The sequence below is a fragment of the Euprymna scolopes genome, chromosome 19 (assembly GCF_053919585.1).
Source record: "Euprymna scolopes isolate OS-2025 chromosome 19, ASM5391958v1, whole genome shotgun sequence".
Classification (NCBI taxonomy): domain Eukaryota; kingdom Metazoa; phylum Mollusca; class Cephalopoda; order Sepiida; family Sepiolidae; genus Euprymna; species Euprymna scolopes.
The window spans coordinates 82,565,776-82,584,350 of record NC_136500.1 but is presented as its reverse complement, the minus strand read 5'-3'; the positions used below and the strand labels follow the sequence as shown (position 1 = coordinate 82,584,350).

At 34.9% G+C, this 18,575-nt stretch overlaps 1 protein-coding gene across 4 annotated transcripts in view; it reads right to left on the bottom strand.

The window, feature by feature from the left end:
- The window catches only part of LOC145239792 (uncharacterized), a 364,141-nt gene that overhangs the window by 252,719 nt on the left and 92,847 nt on the right, over positions 1-18,575 (bottom strand). For 2 of the 4 annotated variants that reach the window (XM_080103291.1, XM_080103294.1), the window contains exons 3-4: positions 16,819-16,885; positions 5,179-5,297 (exon numbers count right to left, since the gene is read on the bottom strand). In XM_080103291.1, the coding sequence (XP_079959417.1) occupies positions 5,179-5,297; positions 16,819-16,885 (186 nt within the window). The remainder of the gene's footprint in view (positions 1-5,178; positions 5,298-16,818; positions 16,886-18,575) is intronic. The other 2 variants (XM_080103293.1, XM_080103292.1) reach the window with 2 other exon arrangements.

Below are 18,575 nucleotides of genomic sequence, written 5' to 3'. Positions count from 1 at the left end.
TATATATATATATATATATATATATATATATATATATATAATATAAAGCTGTGTGTGTGTGTGGTTACGAATAGGCTCCTATATGGTTGACTATTTTAAAAAACTGATTACATATAATGATAGAAGATGTATCGAGACACAGGAATGGATATGTTTGATCTGGCAGAACGTTGGTTCATTAAAATTTTGGGGTACTTTTGCTAGTATATATATATATTGTTTATGATAAAAATGAGATTATTTTATGTAAATAAAAGAAGTTCAATTAAGATCGGACAATAAAAAAAAAAGAAAACATTTTGCTTTGACAAGGAAAATTTAAATTTTCGAAAGATTAGATTAAAATAAATTGTACTTATTTTAACAAACACATTATGGTTTTCTAAAAAAAATATTCTGACGCAACAATGTTTTTAAAATATGTCTACACTGTTACTGATTTTTTATTTTGATATTTAAAAATAAGTTTAAAGGAATTTAATTTACCTTGAATATTGACTTAGTAAAAGAATCCACGTTCAATCATTACAGAAAATACATAAACGGATTATTTTTACTCACAGTTTCTATTCATGACAAATCAAATTGTTGAAAACTTTATTTAAATATTTAATATTTTTACATGCAAACAGATGGCAAATAAGTAGATAAAATAAAGTCTTTGATAATTTCCCACCGATATTTCTTTAAAAATAATTTATGTCAATAATAATAATATCACCCATTAGCATGTATGGTGGTGATTTCTGTCTAAAATTATTTCATTTATCTAATAATTGTTTTGTGGTTAAAAAAAGGATAATGATGGGTTTGTTCATGCCATTTTCAAGGTAGAAGTCTGGTAATGATTTTAAAGAAAACTAAAAATGAAAAAAATCATTTAGACTAAAATTCAAGATGAGAAAACAATTATGTTTTGATAAAAAAAAAATGGAACAAACAACTTAACTATTCACTTTCAATTAATGCTTGCTTTTGTTTTTTTTAAATTCATATTAAATAAAGTTCTGTTTAAGTAAAGATCAGATAGTGTTCTTTTTTTTAATGTAATTTTAAAGATTTTATAATAAAAAAAACGGCGCTTCTACAGAACTGGGACAAAATAAATGGAGTTTTCAGATAAAAAAAAAAACAATGGTTTCAACTGATTTTTTTGTCAATTCTAATAAGTTACAATGGTATCTTCCAAATTAGGCAGTCGAAATTACCTGAATATTACTGAATTATTAAAAAAAATCTTTAATCGTGTTAGCAGGCGAAAAATTGCCGCCATCTTGCTTAAATCAAAACGGAAAATTACCTCCTTTTTTAACTCTCTTATGTCTTACGATAGTTTTCGTAAAATTCTACTTTTTTTTATTTTCTTTAATAAATAATTTTCTACCTTATTGATTTTCGTCATTTTTTGATATAATCATCTTAAAAATACGAGGAATACGTAGATACCATTGTTTTCATACGATTTCCGAAATTTCGTCCCAATAGTGTAGAAGCGCCAAAGAACACATCAGTCATTATTGATAGGCTAATTTTTCGGTATGTCTTGTTTGCATTTCATTATCATATAATTTGATTGTGTTACAATGGCTTTTCCTTACACACACAAAACAAAAACCATGGTATATTGCTCTGGAGGACGTGCGAGACAGAGAGTGGGAGAAAAATGTTGTACGGTGAATACAAAAGACATCAAGAAGAGTTTTGAGTAGCATGAATAAGGATGAGCAAAACACGTGTTTGAATGTTCAAAGAAATGTGAACTCTCTACAAAGGAACTCGAATACAAGGAAAACAATAGAAGGAAGCAGACATTTGGCTGAGCTAGTAAAGAAGATAGAGTCGATAATTAAGTGCGATGAAAAACCTTCTCAACTCAACTGAAAATTAATTAAACTTTTGCCTTTATAAGTCTCCCAAGTGGATCGCAAATAATAACTTGATAATTCAAAACAAAAACAAAAGGAATTCAGAGAGCACCCGCAAAGGCAATAAAGGCGTTGGTGAATGCAAAAGATGTCAGGCTGAGGCCAACGATGGACGAACATATGTTCGAATATTCAAGTAGGTATTTATTTGCTTCCCCACGTAAGCAAAATGTGACACAAGGTCGGTTTTTATGTGAGGTGAAGGGGGAGGGAGGGGAAGGGGATGGTATATATAGGGTTGCCCCTACATGTACCAATAACCGATTGCCACAAGGGCAATGGTCACAAAGTGCAACATCTGCCGGAACAGATGGTATTTATTTGCTCCCCCACCGAGCAAATTAGGCACAAGGCACATTTTTAATGTGAGGAGTGAAGGGAGGAGGAAGGGAAAAAGGGGACCAGCTCCCGAGAGGTGGGAAATGGGAGCTGGTTAATGATCAGGCATGTGGGGTTGCCCCCACATATGGTCTTTGCTAGTCATAGCTAGTCATAGCTTGCAGCATCTGCCGGAACAGATGGTATTTATTTGCTCCCCCACCGAGCAAATTAGGCACAAGGCCAATTTTTAATGTGAGGAGTGAAGGGAGAGGGAAGGGAAAAAGGGGACCAGCTCCCGAGAGGTGGGAAATGGGAGCTGGTTAAAGGTCAGGCATGTGGGGTTGCCCCCACATCTGGTCTTTGCTAGTCATAGCTTGCAGTATCTGCCGGAACAGATGGTATTTATTTGCTCCCCCACCGAGCAAATTAGGCACAAGGCCGATTTTTAATGTGAGGAGTGAAGGGAGGGGGAAGGGAAAAAGGGGACCAGTTCCCGAGAGGTGGGAAATGGGAGCTGGTTAATGGTCAGGCATGTGGGGTTGCCCCCACATCTGGTCTTTGCTAGTCATAGCTAGTCATAGCCTGCAGCATCTGCCGGAACAGATGGTATTTATTTGCTCCCCCACTGAGCAAATTAGGCACAAGGCCGTTTTTAATGTGAGGTAAAAACCAGCTCCCCTAAAAGTAGGCAAAAAGGGGGCACTCTGGTTACCAAAAATAATAATTGTCCCAGTATAGAGGGTTTCCCCTCCATTGACTGGTACAAATTATCTTAAGTGCAGCATCTGCCGGAACAGATGGTATTTATTTGCTCCCCCACCGAGCAAATTAGGCACAAGGCCGATGTTTAATGTGAGGAGTGAAGGGAGGGGGAAGGGAAAAAGGGGACCAGCTCCCGAGAGGTGGGAAATGGGAGCTGGTTAAAGGTCAGGCATGTGGGGTTGCCCCCACATCTGGTCTTTGCTAGTCATAGCTAGTCATAGCCTACAGCATCTGCCGGAACAGATGGTATTTATTTGCTCCCCCACTGAGCAAATTAGGCACAAGGCCGTTTTTAATGTGAGGTAAAAACCAGCTCCCCTAAAAGGGGTCACTCTGGTTACCAAAAATAATAATTGTCCCAGTATAGAGGGTTTTCCCTCCATTGACTGGTACAAATTATCTTAAGTGCAGCATCTGCCGGAACAGATGGTATTTATTTGCTCCCCCACCGAGCAAATTAGGCACAAGGCCGATTTTTAATGTGAGGAGTGAAGGGAGGGGGAAGGGGAAAAGGGGACCAGCTCCCGAGAGGTGGGAAATGGGAGCTGGTTAAAGGTCAGGCATGTGGGGTTGCCCCCACATCTGGTCTTTGCTAGTCATAGCTAGTCATAGCTTGCAGTATCTGCCGGAACAGATGGTATTTATTTGCTCCCCCACCGAGCAAATTAGGCACAATGCCAATTTTTAATGTGAGGAGTGAAGGGAGGGGGAAGGGAAAAAGGGGACCAGCTCCCGAGAGGTGGGAAATGGGAGCTGGTTAAAGGTCAGGCATGTGGGGTTGCCCCCACATCTGGTCTTTGCTAGTCATAGCTAGTCATAGCTTGCAGCATCTGCCGGAACAGATGGTATTTATTTGCTCCCCCACCGAGCAAATTAGGCACAATGCCAATTTTTAATGTGAGGAGTGAAGGGAGGGGGAAGGGAAAAAGGGGACCAGCTCCCGAAAGGTGGGAAATGGGAGCTGGTTAAAGGTCAGGTATGTGGAGTTGCCCCCACATCTGGTCTTTGCTTGCAGTATCTGCCGGAACAGATGCTACACTTTGCTCCTAGCAGCAAAAGTGCCAGGTAAGTATATTCAAGTATGTACAAACTCCATACACAAGAAACTAAAATACAAGGAAGGCAATAAAAGGAAGAGATATGTGGCGGAGTCAGTAAGGAAGGTATAACGTTTCTGAATTTTGGAGATGAGGATTGGTTATCATCATATAATTATTTGGATTTATCGGATGACTGTTCTCATCTTGAATGTGATTTTCACAACGTTTTGGTCGATGTAACCTCCGACCTTCTTCACGCATATCTAGTCGAACTTTGGAATGTTTCTTTCAAACTTCGAAATTTGGACGGAATTTCAAAAGTACCCTATCTTTACTTCACGAGAGTGACATGTTCTTGTTCTGTCAGCCATGACTGGATAGAGGTCTTAAGTAACTTGCAATTGTATTTTTCGGTCGCCCACATTGAGAATTGAACCTTCAGGAGAAGGTCACTTTTACAATTGATTTTTCCAAGTACTCTAATCACTGTCCCACAGGTTCAGTCCTTGGTGTGGGTGATGGAAAAATACAATTGCAAATTACTTAGGACCTCTATCCAGTTAAGGCTAACGGAACAAGAGCATGCTACCATCATAAAGTAAATAAAGGGTTCCGTTTTAAATTCTGTCTGAATTCCCGAGTTTGACAAGATACACCTGAAGAAGGTCGGAGGTTGCATCGACCGAAACGTTGTGAAAATTACATTTAAGATGAGAATAATAGTCCGATGAATGCAAATAATACGAAAGGAAGGTATAGTCGATAACTGAGTTCTATGAAATATTCACAGAACAGAACAACCGTGACTAAGATCTTTCTTACTCAACCAAAGATCAATTAAATTTTCACCTTTATATATGCTCGAAAAATCCTTGAAACGAATTCCAAATAAAAACTTAATTTCACACAGAAGCTTCTGGTTGGCTCAATAATATACATCTACATTTATTAATCCAACCGGAAGTTTGCGTTAGCCATATACGCACAGACGATTTTAAACATTTTTATTTTGTGCCTCAGCAGGCAAACCTCCATTACTAGTGTAGCCACTGAATATTAAAGATATAAAAGATTGTGAAGTTTGTTATATAAATATAATAACAGTGAATCAAATGTGGATTCAAACCTACCTGCCGTTGCAGAATATCCACCAAAACCATTAGCTTGTCAACTTGCCTCTGCAGCACGGTCAAACGTTCCTCAGTGGTCATAGCTTCGACACCACCATCATCTGCTTGAAGAGCATGTTCTGAAGTTAGTCAAAGTAAAATGACAGCGATCTTTAAGGACAGGTAAAAAGAACAAAAAGATTAATACGGGAAATCCCAAAATGTTAGCTGTGTACGATATGACGAGGCTCGTCCTAGCAGAACCTTCTTTACTGTTGGAATGGTTTCCGTTGAGAAAGTTGAGATGGAATGAAGACAGATTTTTTGTGAGATGTGTTCTTGTATATATCTGATCGTTTTTGTTGTTGTTCATCTTTTATTGGTTGGCCTATGAAGTAAACGTTTTTTTTTTATATATTTTAAAAATTATACAGTCGCCTTTTATAAAAATTGGCATGCTTTGTCATCAATAAGTACCACATTATGCAAGGAACGTAACTACTGTTATTGGCCTATGAAATCTTTGTATATATATATATATATATATATATATATATATATATATATATATATATATATATATATATACATTATTTTTGTACCTACAAACACTAGTATATTAGGTTTTCGCAATCATCAGTGCAGGAAATGATAATTATTGCTGATTAAGGGATTCACATTCAATTACAAAGTCAATTTTGACTCCATTTGCTAGGACTTTATCTCACGAATAGCATCAATTAACACGAGAATTAAGGGAAAACAAACACCTATAAATACCAAATGCAGGCATAACAATAAATCACTCAGAATATTCTAACAACGTGAAGTCGAGAACGAATATATAATTAAAATTTTTAAATAAATTTGGAGATATCCTAAGTAGGACAGTCCCTAGTGTAAATGTGATATTGTGATGACAGAGACGATTCTAATTAAAGGCAGAATAGACAAGTGTTAGTATTTGCGACGAACGACACCCAATTCCCCACATTTTTGAATGGCTTTGTGCCTAATTTGTTTTGAATGGTAATTTTCGATATTTTTGCAAATAAATATTTCAAAGTATAGTCATTGGTCAGTGGAGCAGAAATCCTTTTAAACCAAGGCAATATAAATTTTTGTCCAAATCAAGATTAGCCCATTGAGGGTGGGGTGGGCTAGATTTTCTCCAAATTAAAAATGGACCTTATGTATAACTCTGTCCTCATAGTGAAACAAGTAAATAGAAACTCTCCCAATTATTAACCGTTCGTAATTAATTACTGAAATATGATTTATATTACCTGTATTGATCAAACTATTGTTCTAATCTTGAGTCTTTTTTGTGCAACGTTTCGGATTGTCCTTCGACCGTCTTTAGGCATGTTGGTTGTTATTTGGAAAAGAAAGGAGAAAAGTTACTTCAGAAAAGAAAGGAGAAAAGTGGCTTCAGAAAAGAAAGGAGAAAAGTGGCTTCATAGATATTTTCATAACTTTTCTCCTTTTCCAAACAACAGCCAACATGCCTAAAGACAGTCGAAGGCCAAACCGACTGAAACGTTTCAAAAATAAGACTAAACATGAGAACAATAGTCCGATCAATACAAGTAATACAATCAGCCCTCATCTAAAAAATTCAGAACTGAAATATAATTAATGTATAGCATGGAGTTTTATTTAAAATTTGCCAAATCGTTTGGTCCACTTTTTTCCAGATCCAGACTGTCCCAATTATCCGTCCAGTTTAGTAAGAATTCACAATCATATTCTTTTAAAAATATTTTAATGAATCTGTATTTACCTTTTGTATATTGCTTGTCGTATTGGCGTTAAGATCAAAGCCATTCTTAATATGGGAAAGAGGAACGCTGCATTTTAGCAGTCTTCGCTTTGGCACCTGTCAGAACATGCCAACGTGAAGTTGTTGGAGATAGGACCATAAACTGGATAATTACCGTTAAGATTAAAGGACAAAATAGAAATGAGAATTACGAGAATAGTACTTGGTCAGTATGATAAAGGTAAAGAATTAATATGAATTTTGCGTTTAATGCTTTGGGTGTGTGTAAAAAATTTTCTAATTTTTACTTCAAGGGGGTCTGCTTTCGCATGCTCTCTCTCCCTCTCTCTAACATTTTGTCCAAAACTGATTCTTAAAATACTTCTATTTTATTTTATTTTTCAACGGAAATGCATACTTGTAAGAAAGAGAAAGAGAGGGCCATAATATGAAAAGAGATAAAGCAGGGGGGGAGATGATTTGTTTTAGGGAAGGGTGACGGCTGAACAAATAGACTTTGTTGACTTAAATATCGCTCCTACCAGAACGTTCTAAGGAGATTCTACTTGTAGTAACAGAGGTGTCTAGCTGGCACTAAGTTTCTTGAGTTAAACCTTGTGGAGGCAACCTTTAACATCTATTCTCATAGTATGAGGGAAAAAATGCACAACATATCATAAAATGAAATGCCGTGGAGATGGAATGTATAAAAAAGACGAAAAGAAAAGCAACTAAAACACAGGAAGAAATCATTAAAAAAAAAAAAAAATTAGAGATTTGCCGGTTTCGCTCGGATCAAGAAACATCTTCAGAAAAAGTTTTTTTAAATGTATTAAATAACAGCAAAACATAGGAAAAAGAAGAAACAAAAATGGGATGTTTTTGACACGTGAGTAGATATATTAACAAAAATTTATGGCGCATGTGCAACAAAGACGTTAAAATATTAAAAAAAAGAGAGAAAAAAGAAAAGGAAGCAAAAAAAAAAATCAGAAACATGGATGAAATGCAGTACAAAATAAAAGTAGTATCTAACTGGCGAAGTATACTGCTTTGTTTGAATGCGATTTTTGCCAGATGTTTGGTTAAGGAATAAGATGAGAGTTTAAGGTGTGCACTAAATGGTAATGAGAGAAGGATTACAGAACTTTCAATGCACTTGCAGTATGGAAGAGTGGATTAAGCCTGTAAAGTCAAAATTGTGTTTCTGTGTATGACTAGTGTGTTAGTGGGATTCTTGTGTTTTAGATCCCATTTATTTTCAGAAATTTTGAATTTTATATTTCTGCTGGGGAAGAAATGTCCTTAGTGGGCAAGTGGAGATATTATTATTTTTATATCAAACTTGAATTGTTTTTGTAAGGATATAGTCAAACTCAATACAATTAAATTTAATAACTCTCATCCGTCATTCAACATGGCCTATAAAACTGAAGCCTTCTTGTGCACTGTGGGAATCTATGAACAAAAATAATAAAACTCCCAACCGGATGTTCACTCGTCGGCTGTTACATACAAAGTGTACAAAAGCGTCCATGCGCATCGGCTCCACACACCCTTCTGCTAAAAAGAAAAAAGAAAAAAAAGAAAAAAAAGAAAATAATCTGACCGATGGGAAGTGTGTGCGCATAAAATAAAGTAAACAGCCGGCATGTTTCAGGATCACATTGGGAGAGATGAATAGTCGAGGTTTTGTGAACCGGGGGGGGGGGGCAGAAGAAAGAAAAGGGACTAAGAGCAAACAAGAGACAGTTCCTGCAACCGCTTTCTCACAGAAGAGATGTTGCAAGTTTGTCTCTGCTTTATCGTTATTTTCATGGCAAGTGCTCGACTGAGCTCCAATCTATGGTCCCCCTTCGCCAAACTTTCACAAGAAATACCCGTCTAGCAGAAAACACTATCAATAATTTCCCCCACTCTTTATCTGTGCCTAAACCTAAACGTAGATTCCATGAACAAAGCTTCTTTCTTAAAACTGTACGCCTGTGGAATTGTCTTCCGTTTTCCTGCTTTCACGCTGACTACAATATGGTTGTCATCAAGCCTAACGTAAACAAGTTTTTGATGAGCCCTTCCATATAAGTTAACAAATTTACCGAATTTCCATTACTAATGATTACTATATTGTCCAATTGTCTACTGTGCATTATTTAACCTTTATCCTCGAGTGACCTCTTCGCCTTGATAAGTGGTGATGCCTATGTAAAAAAAAAAAAAAGACAGCGTAAAGCAAAAAAAAAAAAAAAAAAGATCTGCTTTCGAAGTCAAAACTGACACCACTTCTCTACTAAAGATTACTATAAAACCACCAAAAACGACAAAAGGAATAAGTACTCTTAAAATCATATCTTTCAATTCCTTCCTTGTTCTTTCCTTCTGAGTATAAAACCAAACTTTTTTGACATTCAAATTCAAACCAAACTTTTGTTGTGCATAAAAGTTAAATATTCCTTCTCGGTCTTGTTAATTTTGTATGGAGCTGTTACTACATTTTTTGACACATAACAGCACGTATCTCTCTATACTGTTCAGATTTCGTCTTCCTCTGTGGTCTTCAGATTTAAGACTGCCTTTAAGACACCCATTACATATCCATTGTATAATTTTCATATCATTTCTCTCCATGCAACGCATGTTTTCAACTCTCACTGCTCAGGTTTCATTTCCATACATCACAACACTGCATACACCTGCACGATAGACACTTCCTTGTCTTAGCAGTGATAATGCTCCGTGTGTGGGTTAGTAATAGCAGAAGTTCCCTGAAGTTATTTCATCCACTCAATCTTTGCAATCACATTAGCACCTACTCCACCCTATGCTCCAACGGTGTCATCAAGATAAAACTTCTGTATTTCAATATACTTTCTTCACAAAGGAGTTCTCGTCCAACTCCTTTGTTTTACACTTCTTGCATGTAAACTAGTTACCACCACTAAATGATGATTAAACAAAAACTGTTGGAGATTCAGGACCGAAACTTGGTGCACAAGTCAGATCCAGTGTGAAGTTTATTTGAACCAAATATGATTGGATTGCAGAAAGAATTGTGAACTTTATTAATGAATCCATGGCATTTGAGGGGCAGGTGTTTGGTTTGTTTTCTTTCGCAGCATATCAACCCTTTTCAACCCATTTAATGTGGAAAGCAATAATTTTAGAAAAAATATTTTATCCTTCTGTTTTTTTTAAGGGAGTCACCACTTATCAAGGCCCGGAGGTCACTCGAGGATCCGGGTTAATGAATGTAAGGTGGCAGTGTAGTAATCGTTAATGGTGTAGGTTGGGTAGAATTTGGATTATTTAAGAGAAGTATTCAACAAGAACTTGTTTACATTAAACTTGAAGGTTACCATATTGTAGTCAGTTAGAAAGCAAGCCAGTGGAACAGTATTCCAGAGGCGGGCAGTTCTAGGAAAGAAGCTATGTTCATGGAATCTGTGTTTAGATTTAGGCACAGATAGAGAGTAGAGGGAAATTGTTGATAGTCGTTGTAGCTAGTTGAGTGTTTTTTTTTTGTGAAAGTTTGGCAAGGGGAGGAACCATAGATTGGACCTCAGACGAGCACTTGCCATGAAAATAACGATAGGTTCTTTATATCTTCAAATATTTATTCATGGTGTTTGGTCTGGTTGTTTTTTAGGGGAAAATTGTTTTTGACCTTACATAAAATGATTGAATTTTGCAAAGGGGAGGGAAATAAACAATAACAGCAATGTTTGACGCATTTTAGACCAGAGAACCAGTATCTGCAGACATCCTGATCAGGTAGCACCAAGTACCCGGAAAGAATATAAGACTTTAAATGTAACATGATAGTGATTTGCAAAAGTTTCAAAGAATTTAAGTTTAATCCACATTGACACAGATGTGCAGTATTTTTTTTATTTTTATTTTTTTTTTGTAATTACTGTTAAAAACAATTCAATATAATTTTCTCAGGCAATATTTTAAGCAAGGTGGTCAAAAAAGTAAACAAATAAATTTAAAGAAGTCTTTAGAAAGCTGTTGAAATTATACCTTCTGTAGTCTCCTACAGGCTTGGGTCAACCCTAGTTTGTTTCAGGAGATAAGCATCACTGATTAGGTTACATCTTTGCAAAAGCTTCAACTAACAGCCCATTAAAAACAAAGGGATTAGAGCAGAAAATAATCTTTAACCTAGTGAAAGGGAGACAACTACTCTTGTCATTTTATTGAAACTGCATATTTCTGTATTATTTGAATTCTTCAGACTACTGCTCTCATCTTAAGTGTTATTTTCAATGTTTCGGTCGTTGTAACTTATTGTTAGATAGGCCCCGAGTAGAAGCAGTAAGTTAGCTATTTATCTGTCTATTTTGCTGTTTATCTAATTATCGATGTATTTATCTATCTATCTATCAATCGACCGATCTATCGATCTATATATCTATCTAAAGTTGTGTAGAAACAACGGAGATTAGAATTGCCATATTTTTACAGGTAGTCAAATATGTCAAACTTTGTCAAACTCGGTGACTGATCAAGTTTGCACTGGAAGGTATCTGAGCAGCTGACCATTGACATGTCGTCTGTCACATGTTCCGGTTTGCTGGAGTACCATTGAGTTGGATTGAAGATGTTGAAAGAGAATGAGTCCCCCCACGAAGGGGGAGGGGTCTTAGAATGGAGACGTAGAATAACCACCATATGCAAGGATCACTGATCACTCCTCTGTTGTACGTAATGCCTGGCGGTGAAATAAAATATGTATAAAACCAATTATTTGTCTTTGGTTGTTGAAACATTATGACCTCCTTCAGATGTATCTTGTCAAACTCAGGAATCATTCTGGCATAGTGGATAAAGAACTTGGTAAAATTCTGTTGTAAATTACATTCTTCTGAAAGGTGAACATTCAATACTCAGCACGGTGATACTCAAAATACACTTGGGAATTACTTAGACGTTCTACCCAGCCATGGCTGACAGAACAAGAGCATGCTACTCCATAGATTAAATAAAAATTTAAAAATTCAAAATTCCATACAGATTCCCAAGTTCAACAGAAAAATTCTCGAGTTTGGCAAGATACACGTGAAAATGACCGAAACGTTGTGAAAATAATACTTAATATATAAACAGTAATCCAAAGAATCCAAATAATATGAATTCTCATCTCAAAAATTCAGAAATATGTATATTTCTGATATATCAGTGAATATATTTGTGTGAACGCATACAGTATGTTTTCTGCCCCCCCCTTTCACCTCTAAAATTGGGATTCAATATTTTTTTTTCAATTTTCGTTTTACTATTGTGGAAATTCCGTGGTGCTTTTTTTTTTTTTTTACATCAATTTGTATAATTTGTTTGTTAATAACAGTATTCTTTTTGAGCTAATAAATATCGATCAGAATCAATACTATTAAGAAATGGCACTTTTTTTTCTTCTGTAAAAATAATTATCATTGTAAGATAAATAAATTTTAAAAAAACTATTTTTTTTATTTAAAATTTTTGTATTAATTTACTTATTTTGTCTTCTTACTGTAAACAATTGTCGCTAAAATATTTTCCAAACCAATTGTTAATTATGTCCCTTATATGTTTGTTTTTGTATGAGAATAAATATGTGTTCATGCAAATGCAATCGTCTCCTAATTGTTACTGTTTTTTATCATTGTCTCCACCATTTTTTTTCCAATCCTTATGTGCACCCTAAAAAAAATGCACTTATTCAATATGGCGATACCACAAAAGATGTGCGTTATCATAAAAAATTTTTAAATGATATATCCAATATTCTAATTTTATATTTAGTGATCCGACACTAAAAATGTGCATAGCAAGGAAAATACAACATAAATACTTGCATAAAATATTTAATTTTTTTTTTACTTGCATTAAAAACTGAACATAACCTTCATACAAATTGAATAGAAATTTTTAGAATCTTTTGTGGAATGTACCTACTGTTCTCAACAAGGGTTGTAGTCCTCCAACTATTAAGAACCCAAGCTGATGTCTCCCAAGCACAATTTTACAATTCGCTAGGATGATATTATTCAGCAAGCTAACCCACAGTTTGTTTGATCTGTATTAGTTAATCAACTTTCTTGCATGCCGCATGCTGGTTTAGGTGGCAAACTACTCGCCTCGCATGCAAGTGAGCACAATTTCGAATCCCAATATGACTGCTGATGAGCCCAACGGATGGCAAAATTTGAGTTTGGGACTTCCAGTCTCTGGCTTTCATTTTTGGTGTGAGTTGTTTGATTGTGGAAATAATTATATATATGTTTATATATATATATATATATATATATATATATATATATATATATATATATATATACATATATATATATATATATATATATATATATATATATATATATATATGTGTATACCTTTTATTTGTTTTAGCGACATATAAATGCATATGTAAAACAAAAAGTATATCTTGCTCTACTTCGGTATCGAGCACTCCTGTATGAACCCCATTAAAAATGTGTTGACTGCTTCACATTTGGAAAATATTAACCTAGAGTAATATATATATATATATATATATATATATATATATATATATATATATGACTACTTCATTTAATCACATAAATTAATATACGAAAGTATAAATTTATGCGTACACTCTAAGTATTTACTTCAAAAGTGCTCAATACATAGGTAGAGCTAGGTAGTAAGTTGTAAAATTGCTTAAAATGCTTAATTAATAATGATTAATTATTTTGTAACTTACTATATATATATATATATATATATATATATATATATATATATATATATATATATACTTGCAAAAGTACCTCTCATTAACCGAGTTCAAAAAAAGCCTTAAAAAAATGGACTGATTTATGAAAATACTAGCGGGCGTGCCCGACGTTGCCTGTGTGTGGTGAAGTGTGTGTGTTTGTGGGAGGGGTAAATTGAAACAAAATGGAAAATAAAGATTAAGCAAACATAATAACCCTGTTTAAATATAACTTTTTTTAATCGGAAAAACAAAAACAAAAAAAAAAACAGCGAACGTGATGGGAAAATAAAAAAAATAAAATAAAAAACGAACGTAAAAATGGCATAAATAACCTCTGTTTCAATATTAAAACTTAAAAAAAAAAATACATCTGATATCTAGGCTCGAACGTGCAATCTAAAGATAACGACACTGCCACTATAACGACTAGTCTATGGTTGCATGAGGGAAGTTAGGTCGTTTTTTTTATATTTAATTAAACTAATTCAAGAAAGAATGCTTTTTGAGCATGCATGTTTGGCTAAATTGTCATGAAGGAACGATTTTTTGCTACCCATCCCTGTAGAAAAGTGCCCAGTTGAGGGTGAAGGAATTAATGCTTTTAGCCAATTTTTCGATATTTGTCATCCGAAGGATCGAGCTTCAAAACGATACAGATTTCGTGAAAATCCGTCACCTCTGTGGATAGTTTTAGGAAAACATACAAACATACATACATTTAAACAGATTTTTACCCTTTATATCATAGACTAGCGGGGGTACCCGGCGTTGCTCAGGTGTTTGGAGGTGTGTGTTTTTTTTTGGGGGGGGCACAAAAAAAACGATATTAAACTTCTTTAAAAAATCGGAAAAACAAAAAAAAATGCCCGGCATCGCCCATGTGGTAAAAGAAAAAACTTTTGGTAGGTAGGTAGGTAGAATCGAACCCGGAACCTTGAGGCGAAAGTGGAAAAAAATCCTGACATATAATCCACTCGCCCACCACAGCAGAGTAACAGCAAAGTGATTTAATTTAACAAAACTTAAATGTGCAATTTTAATGATAATGAGATCAAACATATCTCGTAGTCACCTTTCGCTGCGAGGCTGTTTTTTTTTTTCTTTTCTTTCCCCAACTTTGGCTGTTTGTTTTCCCAAGATGTTGGGAAGGGGGAAACCATCTCCCTATAAAAAGGGGAATGTCCCATTGAATAGCAGTTGTCTGATATAAGAGCCCCCCCCCCCCCCGCATTGATCAAACTTTATTACTTTTCTGGACGTCCTTGCCACGAGTGCCGGGGGGGGGGACTGGGTATTTATTTGCTTCCCCACGACAGCAAATTAGGCATGAGGCCGTTTTTTTTTAACGTGGAGAGGGGGAAATAGGAACTGGTAGTGAGAGCTTCCCTTGGTATATAGGGTTGCCCCTACATGGACCAGAAGCTCATTGCCACAAGGACAATGTGTATTTATTTGCTTCCCTACTGAGAAAATTAGGCACAAGGCCGTTTTTTAATGTGGAAAGATTGGAGAAATGGAGACCAGCTCCTAGATTGACCAATAACTGATTGCTACAAGAGCAATGGTCTTATATGTGAGGTTGCAGTATCTGATGGAACAGATACTACACTCTGATCTTATTTATATATTTTATTGAGAAAGAAAAAATTGAACATAAAAAACGTACAAAAGATTCAATTCAACAAAATTAGGCACAAGGCCCTATAAGAAATTGGGAGGGGGAGGGTACAGGGTCTTTTTGACTATGTAACAGATGAGACTTTGAAGTCTTACTCTTGACTGGCAACATTTACCAAAATACCTCAATCACTCTGTGGATCCTAATCCAACTAATAACCCCAGCGTTCAATGTAAAATATAACTATGTACAATTTGTATATTCATTTCTGTATGTTGTGTGTGCATTTTTTTTTTTTCTGATCTTAGCCAAAAGGCCAAGCAGGCACGAGTGCCAGGGAACTGCTGATTCTATTATCTACACCCATCGACTCATTTCAATTTCTTAATTACAAAGAGAATGTAAAACCATGTAAAACAATATGATATTAAATCAGAAATTATCAAGCTGTAAAAATTTGAACTATAGAATTGCATATAGGATTGTTACGCAATCATCAAAACAAAAAGGATGGATAAATATAAACAATGACTCACATATATTGGACTCGCATATATGTTCATTTAGTAACGACATCAAACAGTGTAAGTGTGCATAGGGTTCTCATTTATAAGGTACACCTCTGGGGGCCCCACCCCATTAGTGGAAATAAGCGGTATAACCCATCACCCCCCCCCCCATCCCATGGTGGGTTATTTTGCCATAGAGTGTAAATCAAACTGTGACCGTATACAGGGTTTCCAGTTATAAATGACCCCCCCCCCCACTCGGGTCGTACATCAGCTGGTGGAAGTGAGCGGTGTAACTCGTCTAAACCTTCCTCTCCCCACGGTGGGTTATCCTACCAAATTTGATAGCTCTATGTAAAATTGTATGAACGTGCACAGGGTTTCCCTCCCGGAGCCCTGCCCCTGTTGATGGGGCGACTTTATCATACTCATTTTTGCTCCTTTTCTATTATTGTATGTGGTCAGTTTAATATAATAATAAACCATATAGGCGCCTAATCATGTACAAACAGACACACACACGGACGTTGAGCTTTATTATATACATATATATATATATATATATATATATATATATTGTGTGTATATTTAGCATTTTTTCATGTAAAAAAAATGAACAAATGTTTTTAAAGTTCTTTTTCATAATCTAAAACGTTGGTACTCAATCAATATTAATTAGAAATTCTTGTTTTATTTTTCAAAAACAAACAATTTTAGTTATTATCGATTAAGCATAAAATGTTTAGATTATCAAAAAAAAATTAGAAAAAAATAATTAGTTCAATTTTTAACAGGAATGAGTTCTGTTTTCTATGCAAGTTTAATGCAAGCTAATTTTTCTTGATTTTTTTCCCCCAACAACAAATATTTATAGTAAGTTTTTAAAACTTTAAAGGCATTCCTTCCTTCCTGTCTGCTTAATCTAATTTGTTAGATTAATCTCATTCGGTTTGACTTGGCAAACATGGAAACATTTTTTTTTTTTTTTTTTTTTGCTGTTTTTTTTTTTTTAAATAACCGCCCATCTTACCATTTGGACAGGTCCACTGCATTTCTTGAACAACATGGCTGTACAACTTCACTTTATAGAATATCCCCTGAAATAATTAAGATTGAAAGCAATAAAGACATTCAAAGTTAAAACAAAATGCTTAACAAACATAGGTCCTTATACAAGATACCCCCCCCCCTCCAAAAAAAAGAAAGAAATTGCTAACCCCGGAATCATTAATAAAATGTACAATCATTTTGGGAATTAAACTAAATTTGGTACAAATAAACTTCAGATTTGTAAACTAAGTTCCAGTCTTTGTTTTATAACTATTCAGTCATATAGGGGACATTTTGGTGATAGTCTTATCAATAGATGTGATCCTGAAAGGGCTTTATACTCACCGGACTATAACTCACACATTTATAGCTGTTGGGTTATCTTGTTGAAAAAGGTAGTGGTAATGAAAATTGTTTAAGTTATCAATGTCCAACAGTCTTTGTTTTATAACCGTTTAATTACATAAAAGACACTTTGGTGATAGTCTCATCAGTAGGTATGATCTTGAATAATCATCACACTCATCAGATGATGACACTTCAGATTTTTATCTGTGGGGTAATATCAAAGATCATGTCTATCAAAATAGTTCTTAGACAGTAATGCACTGAAGAGAGTTATTACAGTATTTCATCAATAAGGGGAGGGAGTGATCTTGAATGGGTTTCATATTTACCGGATCTTAACCTCCAGATTTTTATATGTGGTGTTAACTCACAGGTAATGTGTATTAAAATAATCCTCAAACTATTAATAAATTGAAAAAAAAAAACATCACAGTCAAAATTGGTGCAGTGCCAAGAGAGGAGTGTGCCAAGAATTATTCTCAATTTTGCATGTCGTATCCAAGTGTGTTCATCATTGGATGGTTATAAGACAAAAACTGTTGAAACATTCATTACTAAAACTTTGTGGACAAGTCGAGCAATATATTTGCATCAAATCTGGCTGGATTGCAGAAAGGATTGTTAATTTTATCACGATTCCATGGGTGGCATTTGTGGGGGTGTCATCTTGTATCATGATAACCCTAAAAATTCCAGGTAATAAATAATATCCAAACTTTTCCATCAATATCAAAGTATTAGTAATAAATAAATAAATAAATATGAAAAAAAAAAAACACAAACAAACAGAACAAATCTACAAACGCAATTTACATCCAATTAAAACAACCTCTCCAATAACATTTGTATTTTTTTACCTTCAAAATATTAAATATGATGTGGGTATGTTAGCTGGTGGATATCGTAGCAAGTGCATATTAGCAATCATACCGAATGAGCTATAGATAGAAAAGTTATCAGAGTTCAAATAATCTAATTTATAAAAATCACTGTCTGTCTGTCGGTGTCTCCATATTTTCAAACTATCTCTTCCAGAACTAAAAGTTGCAGAGCTGCGCTAGGGGTCTCAAATGATTGGATTTTTTACACGCCTTTTTTTTATGGGTCTTTAACCGGTTAAAATAGTTTTTAAGGGGTCAAAAAGAGGCCAAAATTGAAAAATAAATCGCTACACATTTTGTAAATTCATCTTAGTTTATTTTTAATCAGTTCATATGTGTATCACGTTGGTACAGTGGTAACATCACCAGCTTTGAATGCTACAGTTTTGCTTTCGGTTTCGATTCTAGCTGGTGGCATTCAAATACGGTTTTTTTTTTTTACTTTTGAAATCACGACTCTATAATAATTAGGGCTGTAACAATTTTTTCATTCTTTTGACTCAAGTAT